The sequence below is a fragment of the Eurytemora carolleeae genome, unplaced genomic scaffold (assembly GCF_000591075.1).
Source record: "Eurytemora carolleeae unplaced genomic scaffold, Eaff_2.0 scaffold62, whole genome shotgun sequence".
NCBI classification, from domain to species: Eukaryota; Metazoa; Arthropoda; class Copepoda; order Calanoida; family Temoridae; genus Eurytemora; species Eurytemora carolleeae.
This window is the reverse complement of record NW_019396429.1, coordinates 137878-165244: the sequence shown is the minus strand read 5'-3', so window position 1 is coordinate 165244 and position 27367 is coordinate 137878. Positions and strand designations below refer to the sequence as shown.

Below are 27367 nucleotides of genomic sequence, written 5' to 3'. Positions count from 1 at the left end.
TGCACATGGCATACCCCCCGTAAGTGAAAGAGCTATTGGACACCTCCCAAGCTTCTTGAATTGAACTGAATTGACAATTGTTTGTCAAAGGACCCAGAGCTGGACATTTTCAAGTTGGATATCTGACTAAGCCCGGGATTTCAGCGGCTGAAATCTTTATCCAGTGGAAAAACTTTAAATTAGGAAATCTTTAAACCTTAAATCCACCAATGATAGCTTGTTATATCTGAATAAATACTACTACTAAGGTTTAACAATTCACTGTGATCTTGCAGGGCTACATGGCCTATAGACTGGATTGAATAACACCGGCAGCCGTAGTATATTTGAATTTCCGAGCCGGGTCAACTTTTCCGGTCCCAGTTTGTACTGTATTGCCCGGACATTGGGTAAATAAAGCAGACCCTCAATAGCACTTGCCGGTGCGAAAAGGTTGACGCAGTCAGAATTTAGTTTTACTAAAGGGTCAAAGGTGCGTAATAATAACGCAACATTGTACACAAATCTATATTTACAAGTTTACATATACAAACGATGAATAATAAAAGATGAATCTAGTTTCCAATAATGTGTAAAATATTGTCATTTTTCTGGGTGAAAATCCCGTGTAAAAGTATTTAATTCACACAATTCCTACGTGTTTTCCTGCAGTAGAAATGCGCAAGTCACTTTTGTAGAGATGTCACTATTAAAAATAATCAGTTAAAAAATCAAACATTAATTCTAATTCATACTAGACCTCGACAAAGGTTTATGAATCAGGCATTAGCATAGAGGGACGCTTAAAATTACGCGTACAGTCCCTTTAAGCCAAAACTTACAAGATAAGAAATATTTAATCTATTTCCTGCCCTGTGCGCCTCTTTTTTCTTTTTGAAATAAATAATACAATTCAATTTATTTAAAATGTTTATCTAAATTTGCAAATATTATGAAACTATATTAAAAAAGAGCTATCCTTTTAAAAATAAGGTTAGAAGCCAACCGTTTGCTGATTAAATTCTCTAATATCTTATTCCTAGACAACAGGATAATGTAAAATTTATACAACAGTACTAGTTCGACTTTGCGACTTCGTAGTTCTTCTAGTTTTGATTTTGAGCCCAATCTTAAAAAAGCTAATTTTATCCGCGCTGTAACAGAATAGAAATTCAAATAAATATTGCTCTTCTCAATAGTTCTTTAATAAAAGGAGTATGACTGAAAACATTAAAGATTTCATTAAAGAGTTTGACGTGATAATCACCGTAAAGGTGTTCTAATTCTTTCAACTTTTTTATATATATTTTAAGAAAAATCGTCATAAAAGTTTGCTATGCCGTGAAAGAGAAACCTTTTTATGATTGTATACAATATTGTAGCTGGCTATTTTAAATACAATAAATTCTATCAAAGAGATAGTTAACGATAAACTATTCAGGAATTGAGTCTTTAGACAATCAGAGATTGTCGCAAAAACTCAATTTCTCTACAAAGGAAATCAGTCTTTGCCACAAACTCAGATATTTCTATCAGAGTTTTCAATGGTTCAACCTGTCTTACTTAATTTTCGATATTTCTATCAGAGTTTTCAATGTGTTGAACGGTCTCAGTTAATTTTCGATGTTTCAACTTTCAATCTGAATGTGCAAAAGGTCGAACAAACCATGTTCTTTAATTTTTTGATATTTCTATCAGACTGTTTTCGTTAATTTCGATATTACTATCACACTGTCTTTGTTAATTTTCGATATTTNCAAACAAACATTTCTCAAACTAAATAAATAGAAAGTAGAAATTTTATTGGCGTTTATTACCAGGTCTTGGAAATGTTGGAAATGCCGTTGTTAAAAATCTTCAAAATGCTGGGTAGGAATTTTCGACTATTAAAATTATAAAAACAGTGGATTTTCATAGTCTTATTTATTATCTTTGTTATTTATTGTCAATAAAAATGTCGTAGTTTCCAAGTTATGTATATTTTAAATGTTCTAGAGGCCGAATTTAAAGAATTTGAGTCAGTGTGCAAGTTGATCCAGTGATTAGTGGTTCAACAACACTGTTCAAATTCATGAAATTCGGCCTCGGATTGTTTTAAAGAAATGTCGGCTGCAGCAGTTTCAAACTAAACGTCTAATTTACCAAGAGATTTTCTATGTACTGTACTGCAGGTATGGAGTAAGCTGTGTACTAGATGTAGATGGATCTAAGTGTAAAGAATTCCAAACCTCAGATTGTACAACAGCATCTAATCCAAGAGAACTTATTGAACAGGTCCCACTCCCCTGCTAACCAAATTACGTAATTTCTTAAACGCTACGTGAACAATTATGTTTTTAAATCTAAAATATTATGTAATAATTACAAAACAATTAGCTGAAATCAACCATAGCATATCTTACATAAAAATTTCGATTTTATTTCTAATTGGTCTTTCTCATTTTCTTTTTTTCTTAGTGACATTAATATTGGGTATAAGCAACGTTTCTTCTTGTAAAAGATACGATAACGTTTGTAAACATCTTTTAATCTTTAACATTTTTTGTCTACGTTTAGTAAAAACAATACAATAGTTAGGTTGAATTTAACTAACTTGAGCTACAGTCGCTGAACTATCTAAGGCCGGTTAAAATCTTGAATCCACAATTCAAAGTTAAAGATTCATGAGGCTTTGAATTGGTGATTCAGGATTTGAACCTATGGTTGGTATTTCAGCAAAATCTCTTTTCATTGATTTTGGTCAACTAGGTTGATGTTGTATTTACTGCTCTTCCTATGCCTCCCCATGTCAAGGCAGTATTTGAGGTAAATATTTATTGATTAAGGGACTTAATGAGAAAAATAAGGCGGAGAAGTACTGGAACAGGATGATACATGATTATTTACAGGGTGATACAGGACTATTTACAGAATGATACAGGAATATGAAAAGGGTGATACAGGGTTATGTACAGGGTAGGGTGATACAGGATTATGTACAGGGTGCTACAGGATTATTTACAGAGTGATAAAGGACTATTTACAGAATGATACAGGAATATGAGAAGGGTGATAGAGGATCGTGTACAGGGGGATACAGGATTATGTACAGAGTGATACAGAATTATGAACAGGGTGATACGGGATGTGTGCAGGATGCTACACGATTTTGTACAGGGTGATACAGGATTATTTACAGGGTGATACAGGATTATGTACAGGGTGATACAGGATTATGTACAGGGGGATACAGGATTGTTGTCTGGAATATCTGATGGAAAAATCTGGATTGATCACTCGACTACAGATTACGAGCAGGGGTGTTCAAATATTAAATGATAATCAAATATTTTAAAGATAAAAAATGTCAAAAGAACAAAGTTGTTGCCACAAACTCTGAATTTCTAATCCCTATATCTTTGCAGCACAATATTGTATAACATTAATATTTCAAACTATGAGTTCTGTTAGATCAAATAACCTAAGTTTGAAATATCGAAGGTTAACATTATCAGGTTGCTCAGATATAAGGATTAGAAAATTTGATATAGTTGGTGGAAGGTTGAATCGGCCTCAGATTCGAAATAAACGATGAAGACCACAGTTCAGTAAATGTATTTAGACATTTTATGATATCCACATCTGTACAGTTAGGGATGGATCGTTTACACTTTTTTTGAAGTACGGTTGTTAACGACGACCATTCGTAAACAACCGTTAACAATGACCCTTCATTCTTGATCATTACAACTTTTTGATATAAAATTCGAGGTCAGAAAAAGTTCAGGTTAATTGTTTCGATAAAAAATCCATTAAAACAGCATTCATAACCTTATCTTCCTGAAAATTTGTAAAAAGATTAATTATCAGATTCTTCATCGAAAAATTTTCAAAAAAGATCGTTATTAAAAATCACTCGTTTTCAAAAATAATCGTTTATCGTTAGAAAAAACTATGGTTTTTAAAAACGTTCGTTTACAAAAACGATCAATTTTAGTGTTTGAAAGTTCCTATCGAGTGCAGTGGTTTGTTTTTAAAACAATCGTTTTTTCAAAAACGCAACGATCGTTTTTAGAAACGATTACCAACCCTATCTTAAGGTTTAGAAGACACTCGTCAAATTTGTGGCAAAAACTTATTTTCTGTATCAAATCTTTTGCCATACCAAAAACTCTGAAATAGGAAGACGACATTATAGCATTACTTAAGTAATTTTTTATTTATGAAATATAACGAAAAATATAAAATTAAGTGTTTCAGGAGAAAATATTAAGTGTAGATATTTAATGTTGTTGCAAAGCAAATAGTTTTATTATAGACATTTCTAAAATCACTCATTAAGTCTATTTGAACTATTCTGAAATAGGAAGACGACATTATATTCAATACTTCAGTAATTATATTTATTTATGAAATATAACAAAAATATAAAATTAAGAGTTTCAGGAGAAAATATTATGTGTAAATATTTGATGTTGTTGGAAAACAAATAGTTTTATTAGACACTTATTAAATCACTCATTAAGTCTATTTGAACTATTTACACTGCACAATGAGCACAATTGCTGGGTCCCACGTTCATTGGATCATTAAAAGTGATAACTTCAGTCCAGAAGTCGTCTTTCGTCTTTCCAGAGTTTAAAATGAATTAAATATATTGCGCCTATGCCCTGAACGTAGTGTTTTACGATAAAAAATGAGAAAATATATTTGAGAATGAGAAATAAAGACGGTGGCAATGAACGACCTGGTAAAGTTGAAAGGGGGTAGGATGCTTGAGGCGCCAGTCACGGGAGGTAACTCGATAGATAGATAGATAGATATATAGATATATAGAAATATTGATAGATGGTATAAATATATAGAAAAATAGATAGTATATAGATATATACATATAATGTAGATAATATAGCTAGATAGATAGATAGATAGATATATAGATAGATAGATAGATACATAGATAGATAGATAGATAGATAGATAGATAGATTAATAGATATGTAGACGTATAAATATATAGATAGTCAGGTAATAGATAGGTAGACAGGTAAATAGATAGATAGACAGGTAAATAGACAGATGGACAGGTAAACAGATAGATAGACAGGTAAATAGACAGATGGACAGGTAAATAGACATATGGACAGGTAATTAGATAGATAGACAGGTAAATAGACAGATGGACAGGTAAATAGACATATGGACAGGTAATTAGATAGATAGACAGGTAAATAGACAGATGGACAGGTAAATAGACAGATAGATAGATAGACAAAAAGATTAGATAAATAGACTTACTTCAGGTTTAGAGGCTTTAAAAAAGGGGCAGATGACGGTTTTTATGGCGGGAGAAAAATCTTTGGCGGAACAGGTTAATCTATAATACAGTGGGACCCAGAAAACTGTGGATTAGGAAGTTTTACAATGTCGTTTTCCTTTTCCACAGATTTATGATTCCCACTGCACTCTCATTTTGGAGCTACAAAATACAGTGAAACCCTTAATAACAAATACATCGAAAGAATTTTCTTTTTCTTAATATCGAGACTAACCTAATCATGACCTTGTATGCTGAAAAATGAATAAAATTACACCAATCAGAGTCGCGTATATAAAGCTGATGAATTTGAAATTTTGCGCTCCATTTAAGATTATATACAGAAACGGAAAGGGACTCTCTAAATTAAAAAAAAAACGGTTTTTGATTTTTCTCTACTATATCCAAGAAAGAACGGTTTAAGAAGAAAATCAAAAGTGTGTCTATTGGATACTCAGATTAGGTAATCGGAAATTAAGGATATCTCATTTTAAAGTTTTCAGCTCAGATCAAGGTTTCAGGGGTACCGTTGTGAATGGGGCATTGACATCTGTGCATGGTGGGTCACTTTAAATTACGCTTACAGTCCCTTTAATATCTGGACAGACAACTTGTTTAGGTTCAACCAATGTTAGAGGATATCTACTGTAATGTAATTTATACTGGAGTAATGGGAACAGCCCTTGTGCCAAAGGTAACTTTAAAGGGACCGTTCACCATTTTGGGAAATTTTAGAGAAAACTAACTTTAAACTGTTTATTATGAATTAGCTGAAGTTTTGAAACGCTTAAAAAAAATCTCGAATTAAAAAAATCTAAATAATCCTGTACTAATGAATAGGTCAGGAACTTAGACACCAAGAATATTTGACTATTATACTATAGGTTACGCCATAATTTCGTCATGTCATTTATCAGTTGTAAGAGTAAAGTCCAGCTTTATCTAGGCTGGATACCGATGGTAGACAATTATCAATCCCCCTCTGTGCAACCCTTAAGTAATTACTGATTGGTTTAAAATAAAATACAAGATAATTATTACTATTTTAAGGTTTTGTCCAATATGTTGACTTGTGTACATAATCTTGCCATGGGAGAAGTATTCATGATAGGTATTTTTTTCTTAGCTTTTGGAATGTTTCTTTGTTGCAACCAGAAGAATGACAATATAAAATATAGAAAAATTTTCTGTTTTCATTGGAATTAAAATTTTGGATTAAAAAATCTTTAAACTTTTTCACTTCATGAACCTTAACTGGGATCAAATGAGGGCCTGGTCTGTTTAGACGTTTTGACCCCTCCATGTAAAGATAGCAATGTCTGATTTGCATGACGTAAGCATTGAAATCTCATACTGATTAAAAATATTGAAGAATGACTCGAAAAAATGTATATATTTAGAGAAATTCCTCCATTGTTTCTATAAATAAATTGTGTTTGCAGCGAAGAAGTCGGGTGTTGACATGAAAACCTGTTTTGATTGTATCCGGGCCAGGTATCAAATATCTATCCAACATACAATAATAACCAGAAAACAATAGAACAGGAAGACGAAATTTTAGCGATACTTTTAAAAGCTGTAAATTAATTATAAAAGTCGTCTTCTTATTTCAGTTTTCTGGTTATCACTGTATGATAATATTTTTTTTCCAAGAAATTTCTTGCCGATATTAAATTTTTTTTTTAAGTGCCGGAAACTCTTTTGTGTTTGAGACAGGCGGCCCAATGTTAATGCAGGTAGAAATTATTTTTTAAATCTGCAAAATCCAAGAAATAATAAAATATAACAAATTTTAAGATCTATACAAAATTGAATATTGAAAAAATGCACCCAAAAAATATAAATTTGATAGGGCTCAATTTTTTAATTAAGAGCTGAAAACTCTTATTCCCGATTGCTGAATCTCAATATCCACTATGGACACTTTTGCTTTTCTGTTTAAACCTCTCTTTTGGATATCCCGGCCTACTGAGTTCCGACCAGTGAGAATTATCTCATTGATTTTTTGCAAAATTTTTGCAAACACAAGTCTGAACTATTTCCTAAATGCAAAATGGAAAAATTTCGATTTTTATTGAACGAAAATTGAACGAAAATTTCGCAAAAATGATAACTTTTCTGCGAAAATGAGATCTGAAATTTCAATGGAAACCCTAATATAAAAAGAAAGATCATATAAATCTGCAGGTTAACAAAATTAAAGACTTTGAAGGTCCTGAAGAATAAGTGAAAATTTCTTCAATAAAAAAATGGTTGTTTAACCGTAATTGCTAAAAGTTGCGGGTTAAAAAAGAACTTAAGATGTATTTTAGGGAACATATGATCCTTCCTTCAGTATAGCACTACAGTGTAAGGATAACCGTCTAGGCTATCAGATTGCAACTAAACATAGGGTAGGTTAACTTCTAAGGTCGACTGCAAAAGTAGAACATTTAAAAGTAGAACATTATACTTCAATTAGAACATTATTATATACTTCAATTAGAACAATTATTATATACTTCAATTAGAACATTATTATATACTTCAATTAGAACATTAATTAAAAAATAAACATTTCCTTGGCTCTGCGAGTTCACAATCAAAATTTTCCCCGGATGACAGAGAAAGTAAGAAACCTTAGGCCAAATTTAAAGAATTTTAGCCGCAGTTTAAATTTGAGACGCGGCTCAAATATGGTTGGTTCCACATAAAATTGTATCCAATGTTTCAAGATTTAAGCCTGCACTCAATTGAAACCGGTTTTTGACGGATTTGAGAGGCGGCTCAAACTCATTAAATTCGGACTCTTTATTCAAAATTTTTTATCAAAAATGTGGGATAACAATTCTCTCAAGATTAAATAAACTAAATTTAAAATTTTTATTGAACACAAAATGAAAATCCGGTTTCAACCAGAATTACCTTTAATATTAACAAGAGATTGGCTGTTAAATGTCATAAAGCTTTCTTTTAAACTTTAAAGTTTATGCATTGCTAACTAAATAATACATTTAGCAAAGGCAGGAAGGGAAAGATTACTTTAGTTATAAAAAAAAACTAAAAGCCCAGGATTCTTAAAGGGACAAAATCTGACATATGTCTGTTTTGGTATAATTTTGGCGCAGTTTTATGTCAATTTCTCTTATAGGTCTCGTTCTACGCCTGAGATTCTCAGGTTTTATCCTATACACCCTTTATTTTTCCTTTACAGTCCCCTTAAAGGGAGTGTTAGCATAACTTCAAGTGACTCTTAATGCAAAGATGGCCATGATTGATTCACAATTTTTTTTTAATCGTGGGTTCTTTACAAAAGTGAGAACATTTCTATTGCTGAAAACATATCGGAACTAGCAAATCACGAGAAACGACAATATTTATAACATCCACATTATTGGTCAGATAAAGGTTTTAATGTTACAGTTGTAAATGGAACTTTGTCATCTTTTTATTTAGGGTCACTTGATATTACAATGACTCTCCCTTTAAACCTTCGTTTAAAAGTAGTTTTGTTTGTTTGTTTCCAGGTTCCTATGGAGATTTTGGGTCATGCAATGCAAACATATAACAGGTTATTAATGTTACAGAGAACGTTTAGAAATATGAAAGTATCAAAGAGAGAGTTCTCGCAAGATGAAAGTATTAAAGCGAGAGTTCTCGAAAGATAAAAATATTAATTAGAGGAAGTTTTTAAAATATGTAAGAATCAAAGAGGGAGAGTTCTCGAAAGAAGAAAGTATTAAAAAGGAAGTTATCGAAAAATGAACAATTTCTAGAAATAATAAGTGACACAAGCACATAAAGTTAGTCAAATTTGAATAATAAGAAGAATTTCAAAATTTTTATTTCTATCCTATGTTTCTAAAACAAACAAAGAGTAACTGTCAATTAAAAAAAGCTTCTCTTTAATTACTTGTAAACTTGTAATTAAAAAAAGTTTGTTAACAAAAAATACTGTAATAAAAATGTCGTCTTCATTTATTATTTTTAGAGCAATGTATAAGTATGGATGCTCCCTGGTATATTTAGAGCAATATTGTGTAAAGTATGGATGCTCCCTGGTATATTTAGAGCAATATTGTATAACGTATGGATGCTTCCTGGTATATTTAGAGCAATATTGTATAAAGTATGGATGCTCCCTGGTATATTTTGGGCAATGTTGAAATATGCTGATGATGCTCCCTGCTATCTTTAGAGCAATGTTTAAGTATAGTGATGATGCTCCCTGCTATATTTAGAAAAATATTTAAGTATGGTGATGATGCTCCCTGGTATATTTAGAGCAATGTATAAGTATGGTGATGATGCTCCCTGCTATATTTAGAGCAATGTATGAGTATGGTGATGATGCTCCCTGCTATATTTAGAGCAATGTATGAGTATGGTGATGATGCTCCCTGCTATATTTAGAGCAATGTATAAGTATGGTGATGATGCTCCCTTCTATATTTAGAGCAATGTATAAGTATGGTGATGATGCTCCCTGCTATATTTAGAGCAATGTATAAATATGGTGATGACGCTCCCCGCTATATTTAGAGCAATGTATAAGTATGGTGATGACGCTCCCTGCTATATTTAGAGCAATGTATAAGTATGGTGATGGTGCTCCCTGCTATATTTAGAGCAATGTATAAGTATGGTGATAACGCTCCCTGGTATATTTAGAGCAATGTATAAGTATGGTGATGATGCTCCCTACTATATTTAGAGCAATGTATAAGTATGGTGATGATGCTCCCTACTATATTTAGAGCAATGTATAAGTATGGTGATGATGCTCCCTGCTTTATTTAGAGCAATGTATAAGTATGGTGATAACGCTCCCTGGTATATTTAGAGCAATGTATAAGTATGGTGATAACGCTCCCTGGTATATTTAGAGCAATGTATAAGTATGGTAATGATGCTCCCTTCTATATTTAGAGCAATGTATACGCATGGTGATGACGCTCCGTGCTATATTTAGAGCAATGTATAAGCATGGTGATGATGCTTTCTGCTATATTTAGAACAATGTATAAGTATGGTGATAAGCTCCCTGCTTTATTTAGAGTAATGTATAAGTATGGTGATAAGCTCCCTTCTATATTTAGAGCAATGTATAAGTATGGTGATGATGCTCCCTGCTATATTGCTCCCAAAATGTTGGAAGAGGCTTGTCACACCGACCTGAGGTTAGTTTTTATCCTCTGCAGCCTGTTATTTATCCTCTAAAGCCTGTTATTTATCCTCTAAAGTCTGTTATTTATCCTCTAAAGCCTGTTATTTATCCTCTACAGCCTGTTATTTATGTCCTGAATCTATATAAACCTCATCTTTCTCCTCTGTATCCATTGTCTCATTACTTTTTCACATTTCATCTATATTTCTACCTTATACAATGTAAATTTGTGTACATGTTCTAACTGGAATCTTCAAATTCGAAATTTCTTCCATAGCTTAATAACAATACAGATAGAACACTAGGTGTCGTCTTTTCAAGATCTAGGGATTCTTCGTTCACAATAACCCTGAGACAGAAGCCCAGAGAAATTACACGCATGTCTCGTTGAATTACAAGACAGAGAGAGCATGCGCGTAACACCTTTCGGCCTCTGCCTCAGGGTTATCATGTGAAAGATTGAACAACAAAAAAACCTAAATCATGAAAAAACGAAAAACATGAAATAAACATAGGTTAACCTAAATGTTGTTATTCTTTTCCTAAGATTTTTTTGGGGTCCCACTGTATACATACAGTGTTTTATATTCAGATGTGATGAGTTTAAAGATTGGTCCTATTCTATTCAGAACGTGGATGGAAGCTCAGTTATTAGGTTGGTTATTATATTGTCCACCCTTTAGATTCAGTGTTAGATGATCTACAGGTCGTCGTTGTTGACTCAGGACAAATATCCGATTCGTTAAACATTTTCTGGCTACGATTTCCCAGGCAAGCTAGGCGGGGAAGTCGCAGCTAAACCATAGCTAAAAAATGTTTAACGAATCGGACTAAAGTGGTTTGATTCGAAAGGCATTTATGGCTTTGATTTTGCTGCGACTTCCACGCTTAGCTGTGAGATCACAACTAAATCATAGCCAGAAACTGATTAAGGAATTATGGTATTAAGTGTTATTATTAGGTATACATCACACTATAATTAAAGCTCTAAGGCAGTAAATTTTTTATGGAGAATTCGTGGCTTAAATGTTGCTTTTTATGCTGGATGGAAATCTTTTTCGTGAAAATCAGTTTAAGATTTTTTCTATTCTAATGAGTTAAACGCTTGAACAGTTATTGAAAAATGATTTGAAATTTTTTTCTCTACTTTTCGACAAACAAAAGTAGTCAATACTATGTAATAATCCATCTTTTTAGACATCATGGAATAGATATCAAGCGTACAGACCCAGAAACCCTCGCAAACTTTAAAATCTAGTTTTGTGTGAATTTTTTTTTATTTTGAATAAACGTGAGTAAATAATAAATTATAATTTAGTGAGATAACATGTTAAGACAGTTTATGTGAATAAAACATAACAGTATTTTCTTGTGATTTTGATTTAAACTTGTGCAGAACAATTATGACTGATCTGCAGTACGCTTTTGAAGGTTGTTTCTTGACGGTTGCTTGAATTTAAATGCTTGAATGGTTCTTCAGGCTGATTATCGATGTTTATTCAGGCTTAGCAACCTAAATAGTACAGTGATAACCAGAAAACTCTGGAATAGGAAGTCGACTTTTAGACTCAAGATATCACATTAATTAGTCCAATGAACAGGAGGCCGAGCAATTGTGCAATGTAAACAGACCCATTTTACTTTTTAAGTGATTCAACAACTTACTAGTAAAGCTACAACATCAAAAGCATTTCAGTATTGCTTTAATGTCGTCTTCCTAATCCACAGTTTACTATGCATGGCTATCACTGTATCAAATTAAGAAAATTCAATTATCTAATTATCCCACAATTCTATTAAAATCATTATAATTCTTTTTATCATTTTTAATATCATTATCATTATCATTATTATTATCATTCTTATCATCATTCTTCTTCTTCTTCTTTTTACTATTATATCATGATTTTTATTATATTTATCATCATACCTTAGCCCCCTTGCTGGTCCATTCCAGCCAGCTTCCCTTATACACAACTACATTCTCATATCCAAGCTCTAAACATAGTACAGGGTTACCCACAAAGGATGAGACTTCAGAGGATATTGTACATAATTTAGTCAGTCTTTATTATTAAATTCGTGGATATATTTGTAAACTGAATCTTTCTTGAGCAAACCATGTGATATAGGGATAAACCCTAGATAAATTAGACTAAATTGAAAATATGAATTTAGCTCTGCACTAGCAACGTCCATTATACAGTACATTGTATAAAAAGAGTTGCGGCAAATGTATGTGATGTTTTGTTTTGTTTAGAGGACCAGTAATACACACTATTCAGACTGAATAGTGTGCATTTCAGAATGACAACTGATACTGATCAGTTAAAAGTTGTTTTCTACAGATTGACCCCGAGAAGTAAAACGTATTCATTGACCTTTTTATATGACGAGTTTAAGATGTACGTACAAAGGGTTGTACAATTTTCAGCTTTATAGTCTGCATAAACAATCTATTCTAATGTATCCCGCATAAACGTAAGTTTAATCCTTAAGTCTCTTCCTTAAAGGGAGTGACCGGGAATGTATGATGGTTGAACTAAATATGTAGTTTTGTGGACAAATCTTTTAGAATTCATTTGAGACGTATATTTTCTGAGTGCAAAGTCGACGTTCAAAATCATGAATTTGGGTGGGTACGTTTTCAGAATCGTTTTTTTAACTTATCAAATAACAACGACAAAAAATAAAATAATCTTATTTAATTATTAGTTTCCAATATCTCTCATTATTCACACAGATTTTCTGCAAATTATCTGGAATTTTTATTGAAAAGACGACATTAAAAATTTGTAAAAATCTGCGAACAAATTCAAAGAAAATAATAAATTCAATAAAATGATGAAAACGAAATAATTGATTCTAACATTGATTTATTGACAATTTTTTTTTGAAATATGTTCCTAACCATCTATTTAGTTTAACATAATTTTTCCTTTTTTTTCGTCGTCGTTATTTAATAATTAAAAAAAAAAACGTACCTACCGAAATTCATGATTTTGACCGTCGACTTTGCGCTCAAACTCAGTATTTATACTTCGTGGAAACGTTTTTTATGTCTCAAATGAATCCTAAAAAGATTTTCTACAATACTGCATACTCAGTTCAACCACAATACATTCCCTTCTTAAGTATATATTACCCTGCAGGTTGAGATAATTTCTTGATCCTTAGCTGGAAGATCAAAGTTGTACCTAGATACAATACAGTAATAAGCAAAAAACAGTTGATTAATTGACGTCTTTTCTGATTACTTACTAAAGTTTTAAAGGGTTGTCGACTATCTCTATAATATTTAGCTAACAAACTGGAAATAGATTTATTGATATTTCGTTTTTATTTGTATGCGTGAGCTTGTGCCCACAACCCTTATCCAAAAAATAAATTATTAAAGTTAAAAATATAATATTTAGCTCTTCGCTCATATCTTTGTATATAAATGCTATAGCTGGACTAAATATTTTTTTCAAGAGTTTTCTAATATTCCACAGACAACTTCGGGCACATCAACTTCTTCTACATATACAGTATTAGGCGATTATATCAATACAATGAAGACGACTTTCGATTTTAATTTTGATTTAAATCAAGCTTTTAAATAGCATGGATACACATAAACATAGAAGTCAAGAGAAGCTATTAATTAAAAACCTTTTCTTTGATTACTTATAAACTTGTAATTCAAAAAAGCTTGTAACAATCAAAACTTGAATTAAAAAGTCGTCTTCATTGTATTGTTATAATCGCCTACCACTGTAAATACAAGCTAACTTATAAATACTTAATGTACTGGAAATATAGAATAAATGATAGAAAGCTTAACCCTAAATTATTGATTAGAAACTAGAAGATATCATGCAATTTAGGAAGTAGCATGCAACAAACCCTTTCTCAAAGGTTATGTACATATAACAGAAAATATTCGAAAAAATTCCAAAACTGTTATTTAACAAAAACAAATTAGACAAAAGAAAAAAAGACTAGTTAATAGGTAAAAAAACATCAATATATTAAAAGAATAAAATGAAAACCATCAAAAAGAATAAATTAAAATAAATAAAATACAAGAGCCAAGAGAAAGAAGAGAATGTATTAAAAAAGAGAAAATTATTACTTAGCCTTGAAATCTTCTGGAGAAAGTGCCAATGCCTCTCCGAGTTCAGGAAGGGGGAGACAGAAAGAGCTGAAAAATAAATAAAAAATAAAAATATAACTTTTTTATTTAGGCTTTGAAATTGCGCCCGCGAAAATTCTCAAATCTACAGTTTTTACGATAATGGTAAATTGAAGGAAATTCACTTTAAAGTATGAAAAAAATATTTAAAACAAATTAAAAAAGTCACCTTGGAATGTACCCTGCGGCAAATTCATCGTGCCCGCGAACATCTAAAAATATGCAGTTTTTAGGACATTTAAACAAAATTACCAAATTCCTTAATAAAAATAATCAAAAACCTATGATGAGAGGGGAGCCCTTCTCAGAGGCTGCCAGAACTCCCTCGAAATCAACGGTGCTAGATTGGCTTCCCATTTTCAAGGTAATTTCTGAAAAATAGATATTTCTAGTTTCTGCAAACATCTTTTTATTTTAAATCCATGAAAACAGAATAAAAAAAAATAAAGAATTGACAATTTTAGCTTTCTCTTTTATATTATATATTTGTAATATATTGTGTCATCTGTAAAATAAAACTTTAAAACTTTGAGTTAAAAAATCATTTTTTTTATTAAATTGATATATGATAAATTAAGTACGATAAGTCTAACAATCATGAAATTAAAATTGTTTGATTATAAAGAAAATGACAGTATTTTTAAATATATTGATATTAATTGCCATTTTATACTAACCAAACTTGCCACTGCATAGCAATTGTCGTAACTACACGAATACCGAATGGCAACTCAGGTCTCAGACTCACTCAAGGAACGCTTACTCAAGTCAAGAAGCAAAGGCTCGGCATCAACATGTAGCGATAGTCGATACCGTCACCCCGGGCGACGGCCAGCGATCGGCGGCCGGCGGGCGCGAAACTCGTATCGGTCTCAATTTTGTACCAACACGACCTTGAAAGAAGAGAGGGATTTTTAACAAAAAAATATTTATTTTTGTTTGATATAAGTAGAATTTTTAATCTCTTTGTAAAAAATCAATATCTCAAAATTTTCTATTTATGTTATGATCATCCCTGCTAAGGAATGCAGAAAATGTACCGTCCCGGATTTTCAAGCAAAGCGCACCCGCATTTCCTTCACTGTATACATTACAATCCTGAGGCAGTTGAGTATCTGAAATCAAACGTACATTTTGAACCCGTCTCCGCAGCGCGTACGTGCACTGTCCAAACTTTCAATTTAGAGGACTCGCAATAGTACATTTATAACCATTCCCACTTCCTGCAGGTAATAATACAAAATAGTACAAATATTTTACAAAAACAAATGGTAAATTTTTAAAGATTGATTGTTTAAGATTGTGTGATATATATTTTAAAAACGAGTATTAATTTCACCTCCAAAATTTGCAGTACATAATGCTGTGTAGTGCGTTGTACAGGTGTTCAACCATCGGACGGTCGAACGTATGTACATCTAGGTAGGGAAGGGCATCGTTTCGGGTCCAATTTTATACTTTCAAGGTTTTTTGGTTTTAATGTGCTTTAAAAGAATATAGGAAGTTTAATACGCAGCAGAGCCCGTCCTTCTATACAAAAAACTAAATTTTTTTCTCTAACCAAAGATGGTAGCCAAAACGATCTTTCGATAAAGATTCATCGAAACGATTTTACCTCCTGTTGAAAAATCGTTTGTTTGATATCTCCGGCCAATGTAAAAAATTTGTTTAAAGTAGAAAGGGAACTTCAAGCATACAATTTACGATGACCTTCAGTAGAGTACTCTTACTTAGAGTTTCATTGGTCTCTAATGTCTTAGTTTTATTTGTGACTAATATTAAAACATGCATTCGTATAATATTTTTTTTCATCTTACCTTCAGTTTTATTTGTGACTAATATCAAAACATGCATTTGTAAATATTTTTTTTCATGGGTGTATCCAGGAGGGTCTAGTTTTTCGGGGCCCTGATAACTCTCTACAAATTTTCTAGTTTTAAATCTGATTTCGTAAATTTTTAATATTTTAAACTATAAATTATGTTTTTGAAAATATTTTTCCCCAAATGTTATGTAAGTTTGCTTAGGTTTTTTTCGCTGCAGTGGGTTAAATAGATGATATTTTTGGTAAACAATTTCAAAAGAATGAAAAACTTGCCTTTTAATGTTTTTTTTTTCATTTTGTTCCCGTGGGGGGAGTGGGTTAATGCCAAAAAAAGTTTCCCCCTGAATTCAAGTTGATCGATTAGTTAAAGGATGAAATATAAGTTTACACCATCAGATTTCAAAAATATACATTTGAGTTTGAGACGAGTGTTCCGACATTTTAACAAGTTTAGATTTGACATCTTTTAGTTAGATTTTAAGATAAGTTATTTTTTAAGCGTTGTTATATTTATCATCATTCTTTAATCAAAAGTCATAATATTTATGTACATATTATTTATAGGCAATAGGCTCTTAATATAGATTTTAAGGCTGATAACTTCTGACTAATGGCTTCTTTTAAAAAGTTTGCAGGGAACGTATTTTGTTCGTATTGTATGATTGGTTTGTTAGCGTGTTTTAATTTTACTTATTGTTAATGAGATTAGTATAAACAATAGGATCTGTATTAGGTTTAGGGCTGGAGTAAATTTTTTATTATAATTTTGTGCTTTTTAATAAACTTTCTCTGTCTCGAGAGACGTGTAAAAATCAAAACTTGCAGTGCCATTTAGCTTGCGAAAACGAGCTCCAATTAAAAAGAAATTATTTATTGAAATGAATTTTACATAGGAATTGACTATCTCCGTAATTCTGTGATGAAATTTTAAAATTCATTCCCCCTGACTGCTCCCAAACCAACCAGTCCGTGTCAATTAGGTATTTTTAACCAACGATTTATATATTTGTTATTTAGGTTTCTCAGTCGAGCAATAAGTTCCAACATGTTCGACAATCTGATGCTGAGACAACTTTTCGACAATGAATCCTCGACTTATTCTTATCTACTCGTCGACAAACCGTCCAGGCAGATAATTATTTATTATCATTCCCAGGGATATTAAGTTTCATAACATGCCCCCCCTCCCGCTTTTGAACTTTTTAATCCTAAAAAAAGATATTGATGGAAGACGACTAAAATTTCACTGTTTTTTGGTTACCACTGTATGAGCGTTAGCTGCTGAACAGTGCAAAATAATCTATACTTCTAAATCTACATAAATCATGCAATATTTCATTTTACTTAGTTAAGCATATACAAAAGCAAATGTAATAAATATAAAATATTTTATAGAAAATATATGTGAAGGGGGCTCTGGGGCTCAAGTTCAACGGAAATAACTTTTTACTTTCCCAGTGAGGAATTAGTTTCTACAGCCCCCACCCCTGTTTACGCCACTTAGACTCAAATGTTTGTAATTTTGAGCATACATAAACCTTCCCTGGGGTCATGTGAGGTCCCACAAAAAATTTGGGTCCGATTGGTTCAGCCGTTTTGACGTTTGTTGGATATAAACAGACAGACAGACAGACAGAGTAGAGACAAGCAAAGTACACACATATATAGATAACAACATGAACATATTTTCTAGGGAAGCTATTCTGATCGATCCAGTGATAGAGAAATCTGAGAGAGATGCTAAACTTGTTGAGGAACTGGATCTTAAACTTAAGTAGGTTTAATAAAATTAGATATAGAAACATGTTTAAGAAACATATGTTTAAAAATGTTCTTGCTTAGAAATTTATTTGTTTTAATGTGGATCCGAGAAATGAAAACCAAATTCAAACCAGCAAGAGAATGGAAAGAAACTAAATAAAATAATTGTTCTTAACAAAAATATTGGAAGATACGAAACTTCGGAAAACCGGGTTTCTAATACTGGGTTTCTTGATGATACACTGCAGTATTATGTTTCTGATACTGGGTTTCTTGATTATACACTGCAGTNATGTAGACAAATTGTGTTAAGTGCTTGGTAATGTAGACAAATTGTGTTAAGTGCTTGGTAATGTAGACAAATTGTGTTAAGTGCTTGGTAATGTAGACAAATTGTGTTAAGTGCTTGGTAATGTAGACAAATTGTGTTAAGTGCTTGGTAATGTAGACAAATTGTGTTAAGTGCTTGGTAATGTAGACAAATTGTGTTAAGTGCTTGGTAATGTAGACAAATTGTGTTAAGTGCTTGGTAATGTAGACAAATTGTGTTAAGTGCTTGGTAATGTAGACAAATTGTGTTAAGTGCTTGGTAATGTAGACAAATTGTGTTAAGTGCTTGGTAATGTAGACAAATTGTACTATGTACATAGAAATGCAGACAAGTTGTTACTAAGCACTTGAAAATGTAGATAAATTGTACTTTGTACATAGAAATGTAGGCAAATTTTACTATGTACATAGAAATGAAGGCCAATAGTGCTAAGCACTTGAAAATGTAGCTAAATGTACTTGTACATTGTACATAGAAATGTAGATAATTTGTACTTTGTACATAAAAATGAAGACAAAATGTAATATATTTGCCAAACTAAGTTTCCTATGGGATTAATTAAAGTTTTCGTTGTCAAGTTTACAACGCAGGTTTAACACTGTAAACTCTGTTAAACACATAAAACAGTTTTTTGATTTATTATTTAGAAACCTGAAGCTCAAGCTTTTAATAAACTTGGCTTAATATTAGAAACCTGAAGCTCAAGCTTTTAATAAACTTGGCTTAATATTAGAAACCTGAAGCTTAAGTTTTTTTACTAACTTGGTTCAATATTAGAAACCTGAAGTTCAAGTTTTTAATAAACTTGGTTTAATATTAGAAACCTGACGCTTAAGCTTTTTATAAACTTGGTTTAATATTAAAAAGCTGAAGCTCAAGCTATAGATGGTGGAAGGTTGAACTAAACCAGATTAGATATAAATGATGGAGACCACTTTTTCAGTAAATTTATTTCGACATTTCTATGATGTCCTCATCAGTACTAAAGGTTGGGGAGACACTGGTCAAGCTTTTATTAACTTGTCTAAATATTAGAAAGCTGAAGCTTAAGTTTTTATAAAATTTGCATAATACTAGAAAGCTCAAGCTTTTTATTAACATGATTTAATATTAGAAAGCTGAAGCTAAAGCTTTTGTATAAACTTAACTTAATATTAAAAAGCGAAAGCGAAAGAGAAAGCGAAAGCGAAAGCTTTATTATAAACTCAACATAATATTAGAAAGCTGAAGCTCAAGCTGATCTTCTCCTGGGTCATGGAGAGAAGTTGAAGTTTGGAGAACAAGAACTAGAGATAGCTGAAACTCCAGGACATACTGCAGGTAATATTTATATCTGGAGATCAAGAACTAGAACTAGCCGAAAATCCAGGACATACTGCAGGTAATACTTATATCTGGAGATCAAGAACTAGAACTAACTGAAACTCCTGAACATACTGCAGGTGATATTTATATCTGGAGATCAAGAACTAGAACAAGCTGAAACTCCAGGACGTACTGCAGGTGATATTTATATCTGGAGATCAAAAACTAGAACTAGCTGAAACTCCTGAACGTACTGCAGGTAATACTTATATCTGGAGATCAAGAACTAGAACAAGCCGAAACTTCAGGACATACTGCAGGTGATATTTATATCTGGAGATCAAGAACTAGAACAAGCTGAAACTCCAGGACATACTGCAGGAAATATTTATATCTGGAGATCAAGAACTAGACCTAGCCGAAACTCCAGGACGTACTGCAGGTAATACTTATATCTGGAGATCAAGAACTAGAACTAGCCGAAACTCCAGAACATACTGAGGTGATATTTATATCTGAAGATCAAGAACTTGAGCTAGCTGAAACTCCAGGACATACTGCAGGTAATACTAATATCTGGAGATCAAGAACTAGAACTAGCCGAAACTCTAAGACATACTATAGTAGGTAATATTATATGTTTTACTCTCTTGTTCAATTTTTTCTTCGTTATTTAAAGAAAGACTCTAAACAAATAAACTGTATAGTGTACTAGGGAACAGTAAAAAAGTTGTTGTTCAATGCAAAAATGAGGTTTTAAATATATTTAATTTTATTTTTAGGTTGTGTGACTTATATTCATCACGGAGCAGGATGTGCCTTCACCGGAGATGCTCTTTTGATCAGAGGATGCGGAAGGACGGACTTCCAGGTAGGGCCTCATCTAGTCATGTCTGATTCACAACCTCAAGTTGATTGTTATCCTTTGTTAGTCTTTCCTTAATTGTGGATTCTTTATAAAAATGACTTGCGGATTTTTGCGTCCGAGACAAGACAGGAAATTGATATAATTTATCACTTCTGAAGATAGAAAAATGCAGTTAAAGTCTTATATATTACCATTGTGAAATAGCTACTTTATAACTGGCTCAGGTCTAATGAAATTATGTCAACAGTGGCTTTACAATTTATCTTTCATATGGCAGATGTCAGATAATTCTTTGATTAATTCATAATACAAGTTTGTGATACTGCATGCATGTATATTACATACCATAAAACTTTTTCCTATTTCCATTATTGGCTTCTATATTGTATAAGCTTGATTTTTTATCATTTTTTATACAAAATGTTAGAATAAAAGAAGGATCATCAACAAAAAGCTCAGCTTTGATCCGCAACATTTGGTTTACTGGATCCGGATCCGCAAAATATGCGGATCCACGGATCAGGGTCTGGATCCTAGGGTGAAAATATCAACAAAAACTGCAAAATAATGTTTGCTCTGAAAAAGAGAGATTATCAAAAAAAATTCCTTATCTCTCTAAGGTTCATCAAGGTTTAGCTCTAAAATAAGTGAGAAAAAAAATTTGTTTTAAAAATCCAAAACTCTTCTTTTGTAAAAGAAATCAGTAAATCTTTAGGAAATGTTCATGGCCTGGATCCGGATCCGAATTTGTATATGGATCTGGATCCGGATTTGTATATGGATCCGGATCCACATCCAAATGAAATGTATCCTAAGCAAAGAAAGAGGGATGAACTCCCCGAAGGACTAAAACTGCATCTGCAACTGAGAATCTGAAAACTGTGAAATTAATGTCGTCTTTTTCTTCCTTTTACTTAAACCATGTCTCTGAGGGTGTTGCGAGGGGTGTATATTTTTCAGAAAAAAAACCTCCTTTTAGGGGGTGGGGGGAAGCGATTTTTAATGTATTGGGGAAAAATGAAAATTGGACATTTTTTTGATTTTTTTCCCCAAAAGTTCATCCATTTTTCCCAATCTAGCCAATAAATCCAAAAAAGTGGAATGGGGAGGGGGAGAAGAAAAATGATTTTACGAGATAATATATACAAGTTTACTTTGCAACATTTCATAATTAATTGAAAACAACGAGAGTTCCAATGTTTTCTGGTTCTCACTGTATTAATTATTCCTATGCACACCAAACTAAGCTAGTGGGGCAGGTCAAATAGTGGATACTGTATACAGTCTGGCCGCACCTTCAAAGTTGAAACCCAGCCGGCTTTGGTTAGTGTCGGCCCGGTTCGAATTCAAATTAACCCTAGTCCACCGTGTATGTACTATACATGTACTGTATCTACAGGGTGGTAGTGCTGAGACCCTGTACAGCTCTGTGTGGAACAATATTCTCTCTCTCCCAGACTCCTACAATCTCTACCCTGCTCACGATTACAAGTAAATAAAGATAAAGGGCATACATTAATAACTAAAACTCTAAATGGAAGATGACTTTTGGAGTCAAGTTATAACTTTAAAAAGTCCAATGAGCTTGAGAGACAGCAAGTTTGCAGTTTAAACAGGCCCATCATTAAATTGGTGATTTAATAAGTAAAACTTTTAGGTTTGTAAAAACATTAAATACACTTTAGTTTTGTTTTAATTTCGTCTTCCTATTCCATTGTTTTTTGAATATCACTGTATTTTTTAAAAATTTATTCTGCTCAAATACAGTTATTTTTAACGCGGGAGGAATATTACTGAAAATCATATTTAAAAAGCAAGTTTTCACTGCTCTTCGTAAAAGTCGTCTTTTATTTGAAAACCACAACGTTTATTACTTGATAGCCCCCAAAAAAATAATAACTAAGCTTATCAAACCAATTGTACAGGCCCATTATAAGTATATTTTCTATGCTTCTATATATATATATATATATATTATCAGTTCAAACGCAACAATCTTCTTATAACATTTTATTTCTAAACAAATTGTTTCATGCTTTTATGCAATCATCAGTATGAATGATTTGAGAAATTTTCACAGATTATTATATACTTTGCTTGTTTGTCTGTTTGTCTTTCCGTTTGAATCCTATAAACGTCAGAACAGTCGAACCGATCGGGCCCAACATTTTTGAGGTAACTTACAGGACCCAAGGGAATGTTTATGGATGCTCAAAGTTATACATTTTCTCTCCAAAATATTTTGATTGTTGTAAAATTTTATAATCCACGGACAAATATTATTAAATCAGCGATTTTTGTTGTTGTTTATAATGTTCAAATAAAGATGCTCACAGATTGTTGAAATAGAATTTGTGCGCGAAGCTCCCTGAAGGCCTAGTATTAATAATGTAAAACGTTTTCTTGAATCCTTTTTAAGCTTCAACAATGTGAAATCTCAATCAAAATCTGATAATAAATATTTGGTTTGTTTTGGGTAAAGAAGGGCCAATGAAACCTGAGCTGAAAACTTTAAAATGGTGGATATCGAAATTAATGCTTGATCCTCTCTTTTTCTTAATATCGAGACTAATTTAATCTTGTACTTGTATCCTGAAAAGTGTATAAAATTCAACCAGTCAGAGTCGCGTAAATAAAGCTGATAAATTTGAAATTTTGCGCGCTTTTTGAGATTACATACAGAAATGGGAAATTTAGAAAAACCAACTCTTTATTTTTCTATACTATTTACTATATCCAAGAAAGAACGGGTTAAGAAGAAAATCAAAAGTATGTCCATTAGATGCTCAGATTAAGTAATTGGGATTAAGGATATCTCATTCTAAAGTTTTCAGCTCTGGCTAAAAAATAGTTGTATCTGCTAAAATATCTAATTTTCTGAACGTTCCCTAAAAAATCTAATTTTGCAGAGGACAAACCGTTACAACCGTTGGTGAAGAGAAAAAGTTTAATCCAAGGCTTACCAAGGTAACTATTGTGATTAGAATATATCTTTATATACCACTGAAGTGCACGGCGCTGCCCCTGGAAAAAATTCTAATTTTAAAGAAGAAAAAATTCCTAAAAAATGTCAGCCATCTATCTATATAATAAAGCACTTTGCTCATGTATATATGTTTGTATGTTAGCTAAAGCTGACAGTTACCAAACGGCTGGAACAAATTGGATGACATTTTTTAAAGGAACCCATGGGAACCCCGGGGGTAACAAAGGATAAAAAATGGAAATTTTTAAAGAGAATGATATGTCGCTAAGGAATTAGCAATTTACCACTTGAATATTTTAAAAAATAGTGACACGAATATTTTTATAAGATATTTTAGATGCTAATATTGCATTCTACAAAATCTATAGCGGCATAAGTAAAAGACGAACAAAGGCGACATTCACTACCCAGTTTTCTGGTTCTCATTGTCTATGTCCATGCCCATGTCGATATCGATGTCCATGTCCATGCCCATGTCCATGTTCAATGTCATGTTCAATTTCCAATGTCCATGTCCAATGTCCATGTGCAATGTCCATGTCCATGCCCATGCCCATGTCCATTTCCATGTCCATGTCCATGTCCATGTCCATGTCCATGTCCATGTCCATGTCCATGTCCATGTCCATGTTTAACGTCCTTGTCCAATGTCCATGGCAATGTCGATGTCCATGTCAATGTCCATGTCCAATGTCATATTCAATGTCCAATGTCCATGTCCAATGTCATATTCAATGTCCATGTCAAATTTCCATGTCCATGTCCATGTCCAATGTTCAATGAACAATGTCTAATAAAGCTCTACTGAAGTTAATTAGTTTAAAAATGTTAATTTGCATAATTGTAGACTGTTGATGAGTTAATAAAAGTTAATTTTGCACTGCTAATGAGTTTAAAAATGTTAATTTGTCTATTTGTAGACTGTTAATGAGTTTATAAATGTTAATTTGTATAATTGTAGACTGTTGATGAGTTCGTGAAGATAATGGGGGATCTAAACCTACCATATCCCAAGAAGATTGATGAAAGTCTACCAGCCAATCTAGTCTGCGGTTTGCATAATCTTCCAGAGAGGATGAACGGATGGGTTTAAATCTTAACATTTTAGAGAGAATGAAGGAAAAGGTTTAAACCTGGAAAAGGGGGGGGAGAATTAACTTTTTATTTTCTAAATTGTCTGATTTTCTTGTAACATGTTAATTTTCTCCAATAATTTGAGAAATGTTCTATTCTACTAAATGCTTACACTGTATCAGTGTTAATTCCATTCGGGTGCCTGATAAGGGCATACTTACTACAGGGTGTCCCAATAAACATGGAAATTGAGCGAATACATGGTGTCCCAATAAATGTGGAAATTGAGCGACGATTTTGAAATCGTCGGTTTATATTAATTTTATTTAGTATAGTGTTTCCTCACTGAGTAAGGTGTATTCCGTAGGAATTTCGTCTGCTAGAGTTTAGAATTTGTTTGTTTTTGTTCCACTTGGTTCATCACATGGTTGTACGGAGTAAATCAAGAAAATTCCTGTCAACAAAGTAAACTTTTCCGTCTTCACTGTTTATCTTGCCGAGACAGTACAGTACATGCACAATATTTACCGTTTCATAAAGTAATCTCTAGCACACATTATAGTTATTATAGACATATATGTTTGGACTTTTGAAATTAAGTATTTATTACACTACTACTTCCTAGCATCGTATTCGTCCCTCAATTCCCGTGTTTATTGGGACACCCTGTATTTTTAATAGGAAGATCACTTCTTATTTGAAAATGAGTTTTTATCAAATTATATTTAAACTGCACACTGAACACTGTAGTGCACATAGTAAACTGTTATTTAAACACAGTAATGTATAGTGTATACCTTGCCGGCCTTTTTCCCTGTGAAATCTGTATTTAAACCAGTGATTTATTTAGCACATCAAATCTACAACGTAACCTTTTAAATTTATCTTTTAAGAACTTGTTTTTTCGGAAAATATATATTATTTATTTATCGTATTTGAATTCAATATATATATATTCAATATATTTATTAATTTTGTACTATTAGAATATCTATGAGTCAACGCGTTCGTATATAGTTCATATTTCATATTTTTTATTTTTTTATGGTCTAATAATTACTTTTGTAAACATTTATTTATGTTTCGATGATTTTTGATAAGAAAGACGACATTTTCATATTTCCCAGGAATGTTCGAAAATCCAGCGCCAACGAAATATTATTAAAAAAAATATTAATCAAAAATATTATGAAATATTTACTATCGATGACTATTGTTTGTAATATTTGAATGATTTGTTTGGAATTAAATTGATTTTTTTATGATTCGAGTTGAATGTTGCGACTTTCTGAATTTTTATGGACGCTAAGTTCTTCAGCATGAATATTTTTTAACAATTTTCTCTTGAAAGACGCAACATATAAAAGTAAGATGAGCAGCGATAAAAAGAGCTTATTTTTCGTTGTAAGCCTCTATATCCCCTTTCATTTTTCGCGAGCACTCCCTTTAAAATAGATGACAAGTGTAATCATAATGAACTTCAAATGAGAACTAGCCTACGAGAATTAACTGACACGAAATAAAGTACACAGGCTATATTTATAAAAACATGAAGAATACTAGTATGGTTGATTAATGAATAGTTTGTGAGAAAACACTTCAGCCAAGATCGGCTGGAGTATCTAGGTACAGCCATCTCTGAATAGCTTGTCAGTACTAATCCTTCTCTGAGGCCGTTCCTTCCATAAACTACATTGGTCGACAACTTCACGTCTCCTATTTTGGTCGTCAAATGTACGGAGAAATATCTATCAGATAAGAATTTAGCACGAGACATCTAGCGGCCAACATGTCGTCCCCCAAAGTACGTGAAATACACGACCACTTTCTATGGAGAGAATGGGCTCTGGGGTTAAAAAATGGTGGATCCAATGTTCTGCCACGCCAAGTGGACTAATATCTTGTCCCTTCTTTGGGGTTAAATAATGGCGGATCCAATGTTCCGCCGCGCCAAGTGTACTAATATCTCGTTCCTTTTCTGGGATTAAATAATGGCGGATCCAATGTTCCGCCGCGCCAAGTGTACTAATATCTTGTTCCTTCTCTGCCCACTGTAGGGTACTTAAAAAAAACGAAATTTTGAAATTTGAATGGCAATAAGCGGAACGAAGTTCCTAAGGGGACTGGGATGCTGTTAAAAAAATTGAGACAAATCTGAAAATATGTCACGTCTTATCCTAGCCTCCTTTATAGTTTTTGCAGCTACTCATACGAGGTTGCGTGCTTATTTTGACGAATATTTACTTTATGACATAATTTTTTTATTGAACAAAAAATATTCTTAAACAGGGGGGGGGACGTTCACCCCACCCCCTGACAGATTCAGGGAGGGGCGTAGCCAGGGAGTAAGGAATAGAAGGGAGAGACAACTGACGCGGTCCGCCCTACCATATGATTATACATGCTTTGCAGACGGTACTCCATTTTATATCGAGCTGTTTGGTTTCTTTAGTAGGGCCTCACAGGAAAAATATGCATTGGCTCAATTTTCTTTCACCAGTTTCGCCAATACATATTTTTCCTGTAGGGCCCTACTAAAGAAACCAAACAGCTCGATATAAAATTTTATATCGAGCTGTTTGGTTTCTTTAGTAGGGCCCTACAGGAAAAATATGTATT

At 32.6% G+C, this 27367-nt stretch overlaps 3 protein-coding genes and 1 long non-coding RNA gene across 6 annotated transcripts; 2 read left to right on the top strand and 2 right to left on the bottom strand.

Moving 5' to 3' along the window:
• The first annotated feature begins 1764 nt into the window (after positions 1–1764).
• LOC111703134 (glyoxylate/succinic semialdehyde reductase 1) lies at positions 1765–11728 on the top strand. 3 transcript variants are annotated; one of them, XM_023475003.1, is made up of 15 exons: positions 1765–1848; positions 2151–2253; positions 2728–2784; positions 3202–3276; positions 4688–4754; positions 5262–5329; positions 5895–5969; positions 6326–6386; positions 6718–6769; positions 6963–7011; positions 7588–7668; positions 8782–8825; positions 10354–10434; positions 11014–11076; positions 11619–11728. In XM_023475003.1, the coding sequence occupies exons 3-15, from the start codon at positions 2755–2757 to the stop codon at positions 11677–11679; spliced, it is 807 nt and encodes a 268-aa protein (XP_023330771.1). In that variant the 5' UTR covers positions 1765–1848; positions 2151–2253; positions 2728–2754; the 3' UTR covers positions 11680–11728. The 3 variants fall into 3 exon arrangements, with proteins under 3 accessions (XP_023330771.1, XP_023330772.1, XP_023330773.1); XM_023475004.1 differs by lacking the exons at positions 10354–10434; positions 11014–11076; positions 11619–11728 and adding an exon at positions 9246–9519; XM_023475005.1 differs by lacking the exons at positions 1765–1848; positions 2151–2253; positions 2728–2784 and having other exon boundaries at positions 4674–4754.
• LOC111703135 (uncharacterized) lies at positions 11718–12426 on the bottom strand. Its single transcript, XR_002765562.1, has 2 exons — positions 12352–12426; positions 11718–11934 (listed from the first exon to the last, which is right to left on the bottom strand). It is a non-coding gene; the product is annotated as an uncharacterized LOC111703135 (long non-coding RNA).
• Positions 12427–13536: 1110 nt separating this feature from the next.
• Positions 13537–15384, bottom strand: LOC111703133 (thiosulfate sulfurtransferase/rhodanese-like domain-containing protein 3). Its single transcript, XM_023475002.1, has 5 exons — positions 15276–15384; positions 14880–14969; positions 14768–14810; positions 14539–14607; positions 13537–13618 (listed from the first exon to the last, which is right to left on the bottom strand). The coding sequence occupies exons 2-5, from the start codon at positions 14953–14955 to the stop codon at positions 13552–13554; spliced, it is 255 nt and encodes an 84-aa protein (XP_023330770.1). The 5' UTR covers positions 14956–14969; positions 15276–15384; the 3' UTR covers positions 13537–13551.
• A 534-nt stretch (positions 15385–15918) lies between these two features.
• Positions 15919–25678, top strand: LOC111703142 (persulfide dioxygenase ETHE1, mitochondrial). The gene is made up of 8 exons (XM_023475017.1): positions 15919–16020; positions 17441–17551; positions 18117–18198; positions 19736–19835; positions 20603–20691; positions 22088–22179; positions 23598–23655; positions 24636–25678. Exons 1-8 carry the CDS (start codon positions 15959–15961, stop codon positions 24765–24767), a joined length of 726 nt encoding a protein of 241 aa, XP_023330785.1. The 5' UTR covers positions 15919–15958; the 3' UTR covers positions 24768–25678.
• The last annotated feature ends 1689 nt before the right edge of the window (positions 25679–27367 follow it).

What these genes read in the sequence shown, in the direction of transcription:
- LOC111703134 (XM_023475003.1), top strand. Translation starts at nt 2,755, where the DNA reads ATGCCTCCCCATGTCAAGGCAGTATTTGAG. An exon ending in GGGAGAAGTATTCATGATAG is followed by an intron (nt 6,387 to 6,717) that starts GTATTTTTTTCT and finishes TTGTGTTTGCAG; the next exon opens with CGAAGAAGTCGGGTGTTGAC. An exon ending in GCGGCCCAATGTTAATGCAG is followed by an intron (nt 7,012 to 7,587) that starts GTAGAAATTATT and finishes GATGTATTTTAG; the next exon opens with GGAACATATGATCCTTCCTT.
- LOC111703133 (XM_023475002.1), bottom strand. Translation starts at nt 14,955, where the DNA reads ATGGGAAGCCAATCTAGCACCGTTGATTTCGAGGGAGTTCTGGCAGCC. An exon ending in GGGCTCCCCTCTCATCATAG is followed by an intron (nt 14,811 to 14,879) that starts GTTTTTGATTAT and finishes GCATATTTTTAG; the next exon opens with ATGTTCGCGGGCACGATGAA. An exon ending in GCCGCAGGGTACATTCCAAG is followed by an intron (nt 14,608 to 14,767) that starts GTGACTTTTTTA and finishes TTTATTTTTCAG; the next exon opens with CTCTTTCTGTCTCCCCCTTC.
- LOC111703142 (XM_023475017.1), top strand. Translation starts at nt 15,959, where the DNA reads ATGCTGTGTAGTGCGTTGTACAGGTGTTCAACCATCGGACGGTCGAAC. An exon ending in GCGGAAGGACGGACTTCCAG is followed by an intron (nt 20,692 to 22,087) that starts GTAGGGCCTCAT and finishes CTGTATCTACAG; the next exon opens with GGTGGTAGTGCTGAGACCCT. An exon ending in TACCCTGCTCACGATTACAA is followed by an intron (nt 22,180 to 23,597) that starts GTAAATAAAGAT and finishes CTAATTTTGCAG; the next exon opens with AGGACAAACCGTTACAACCG.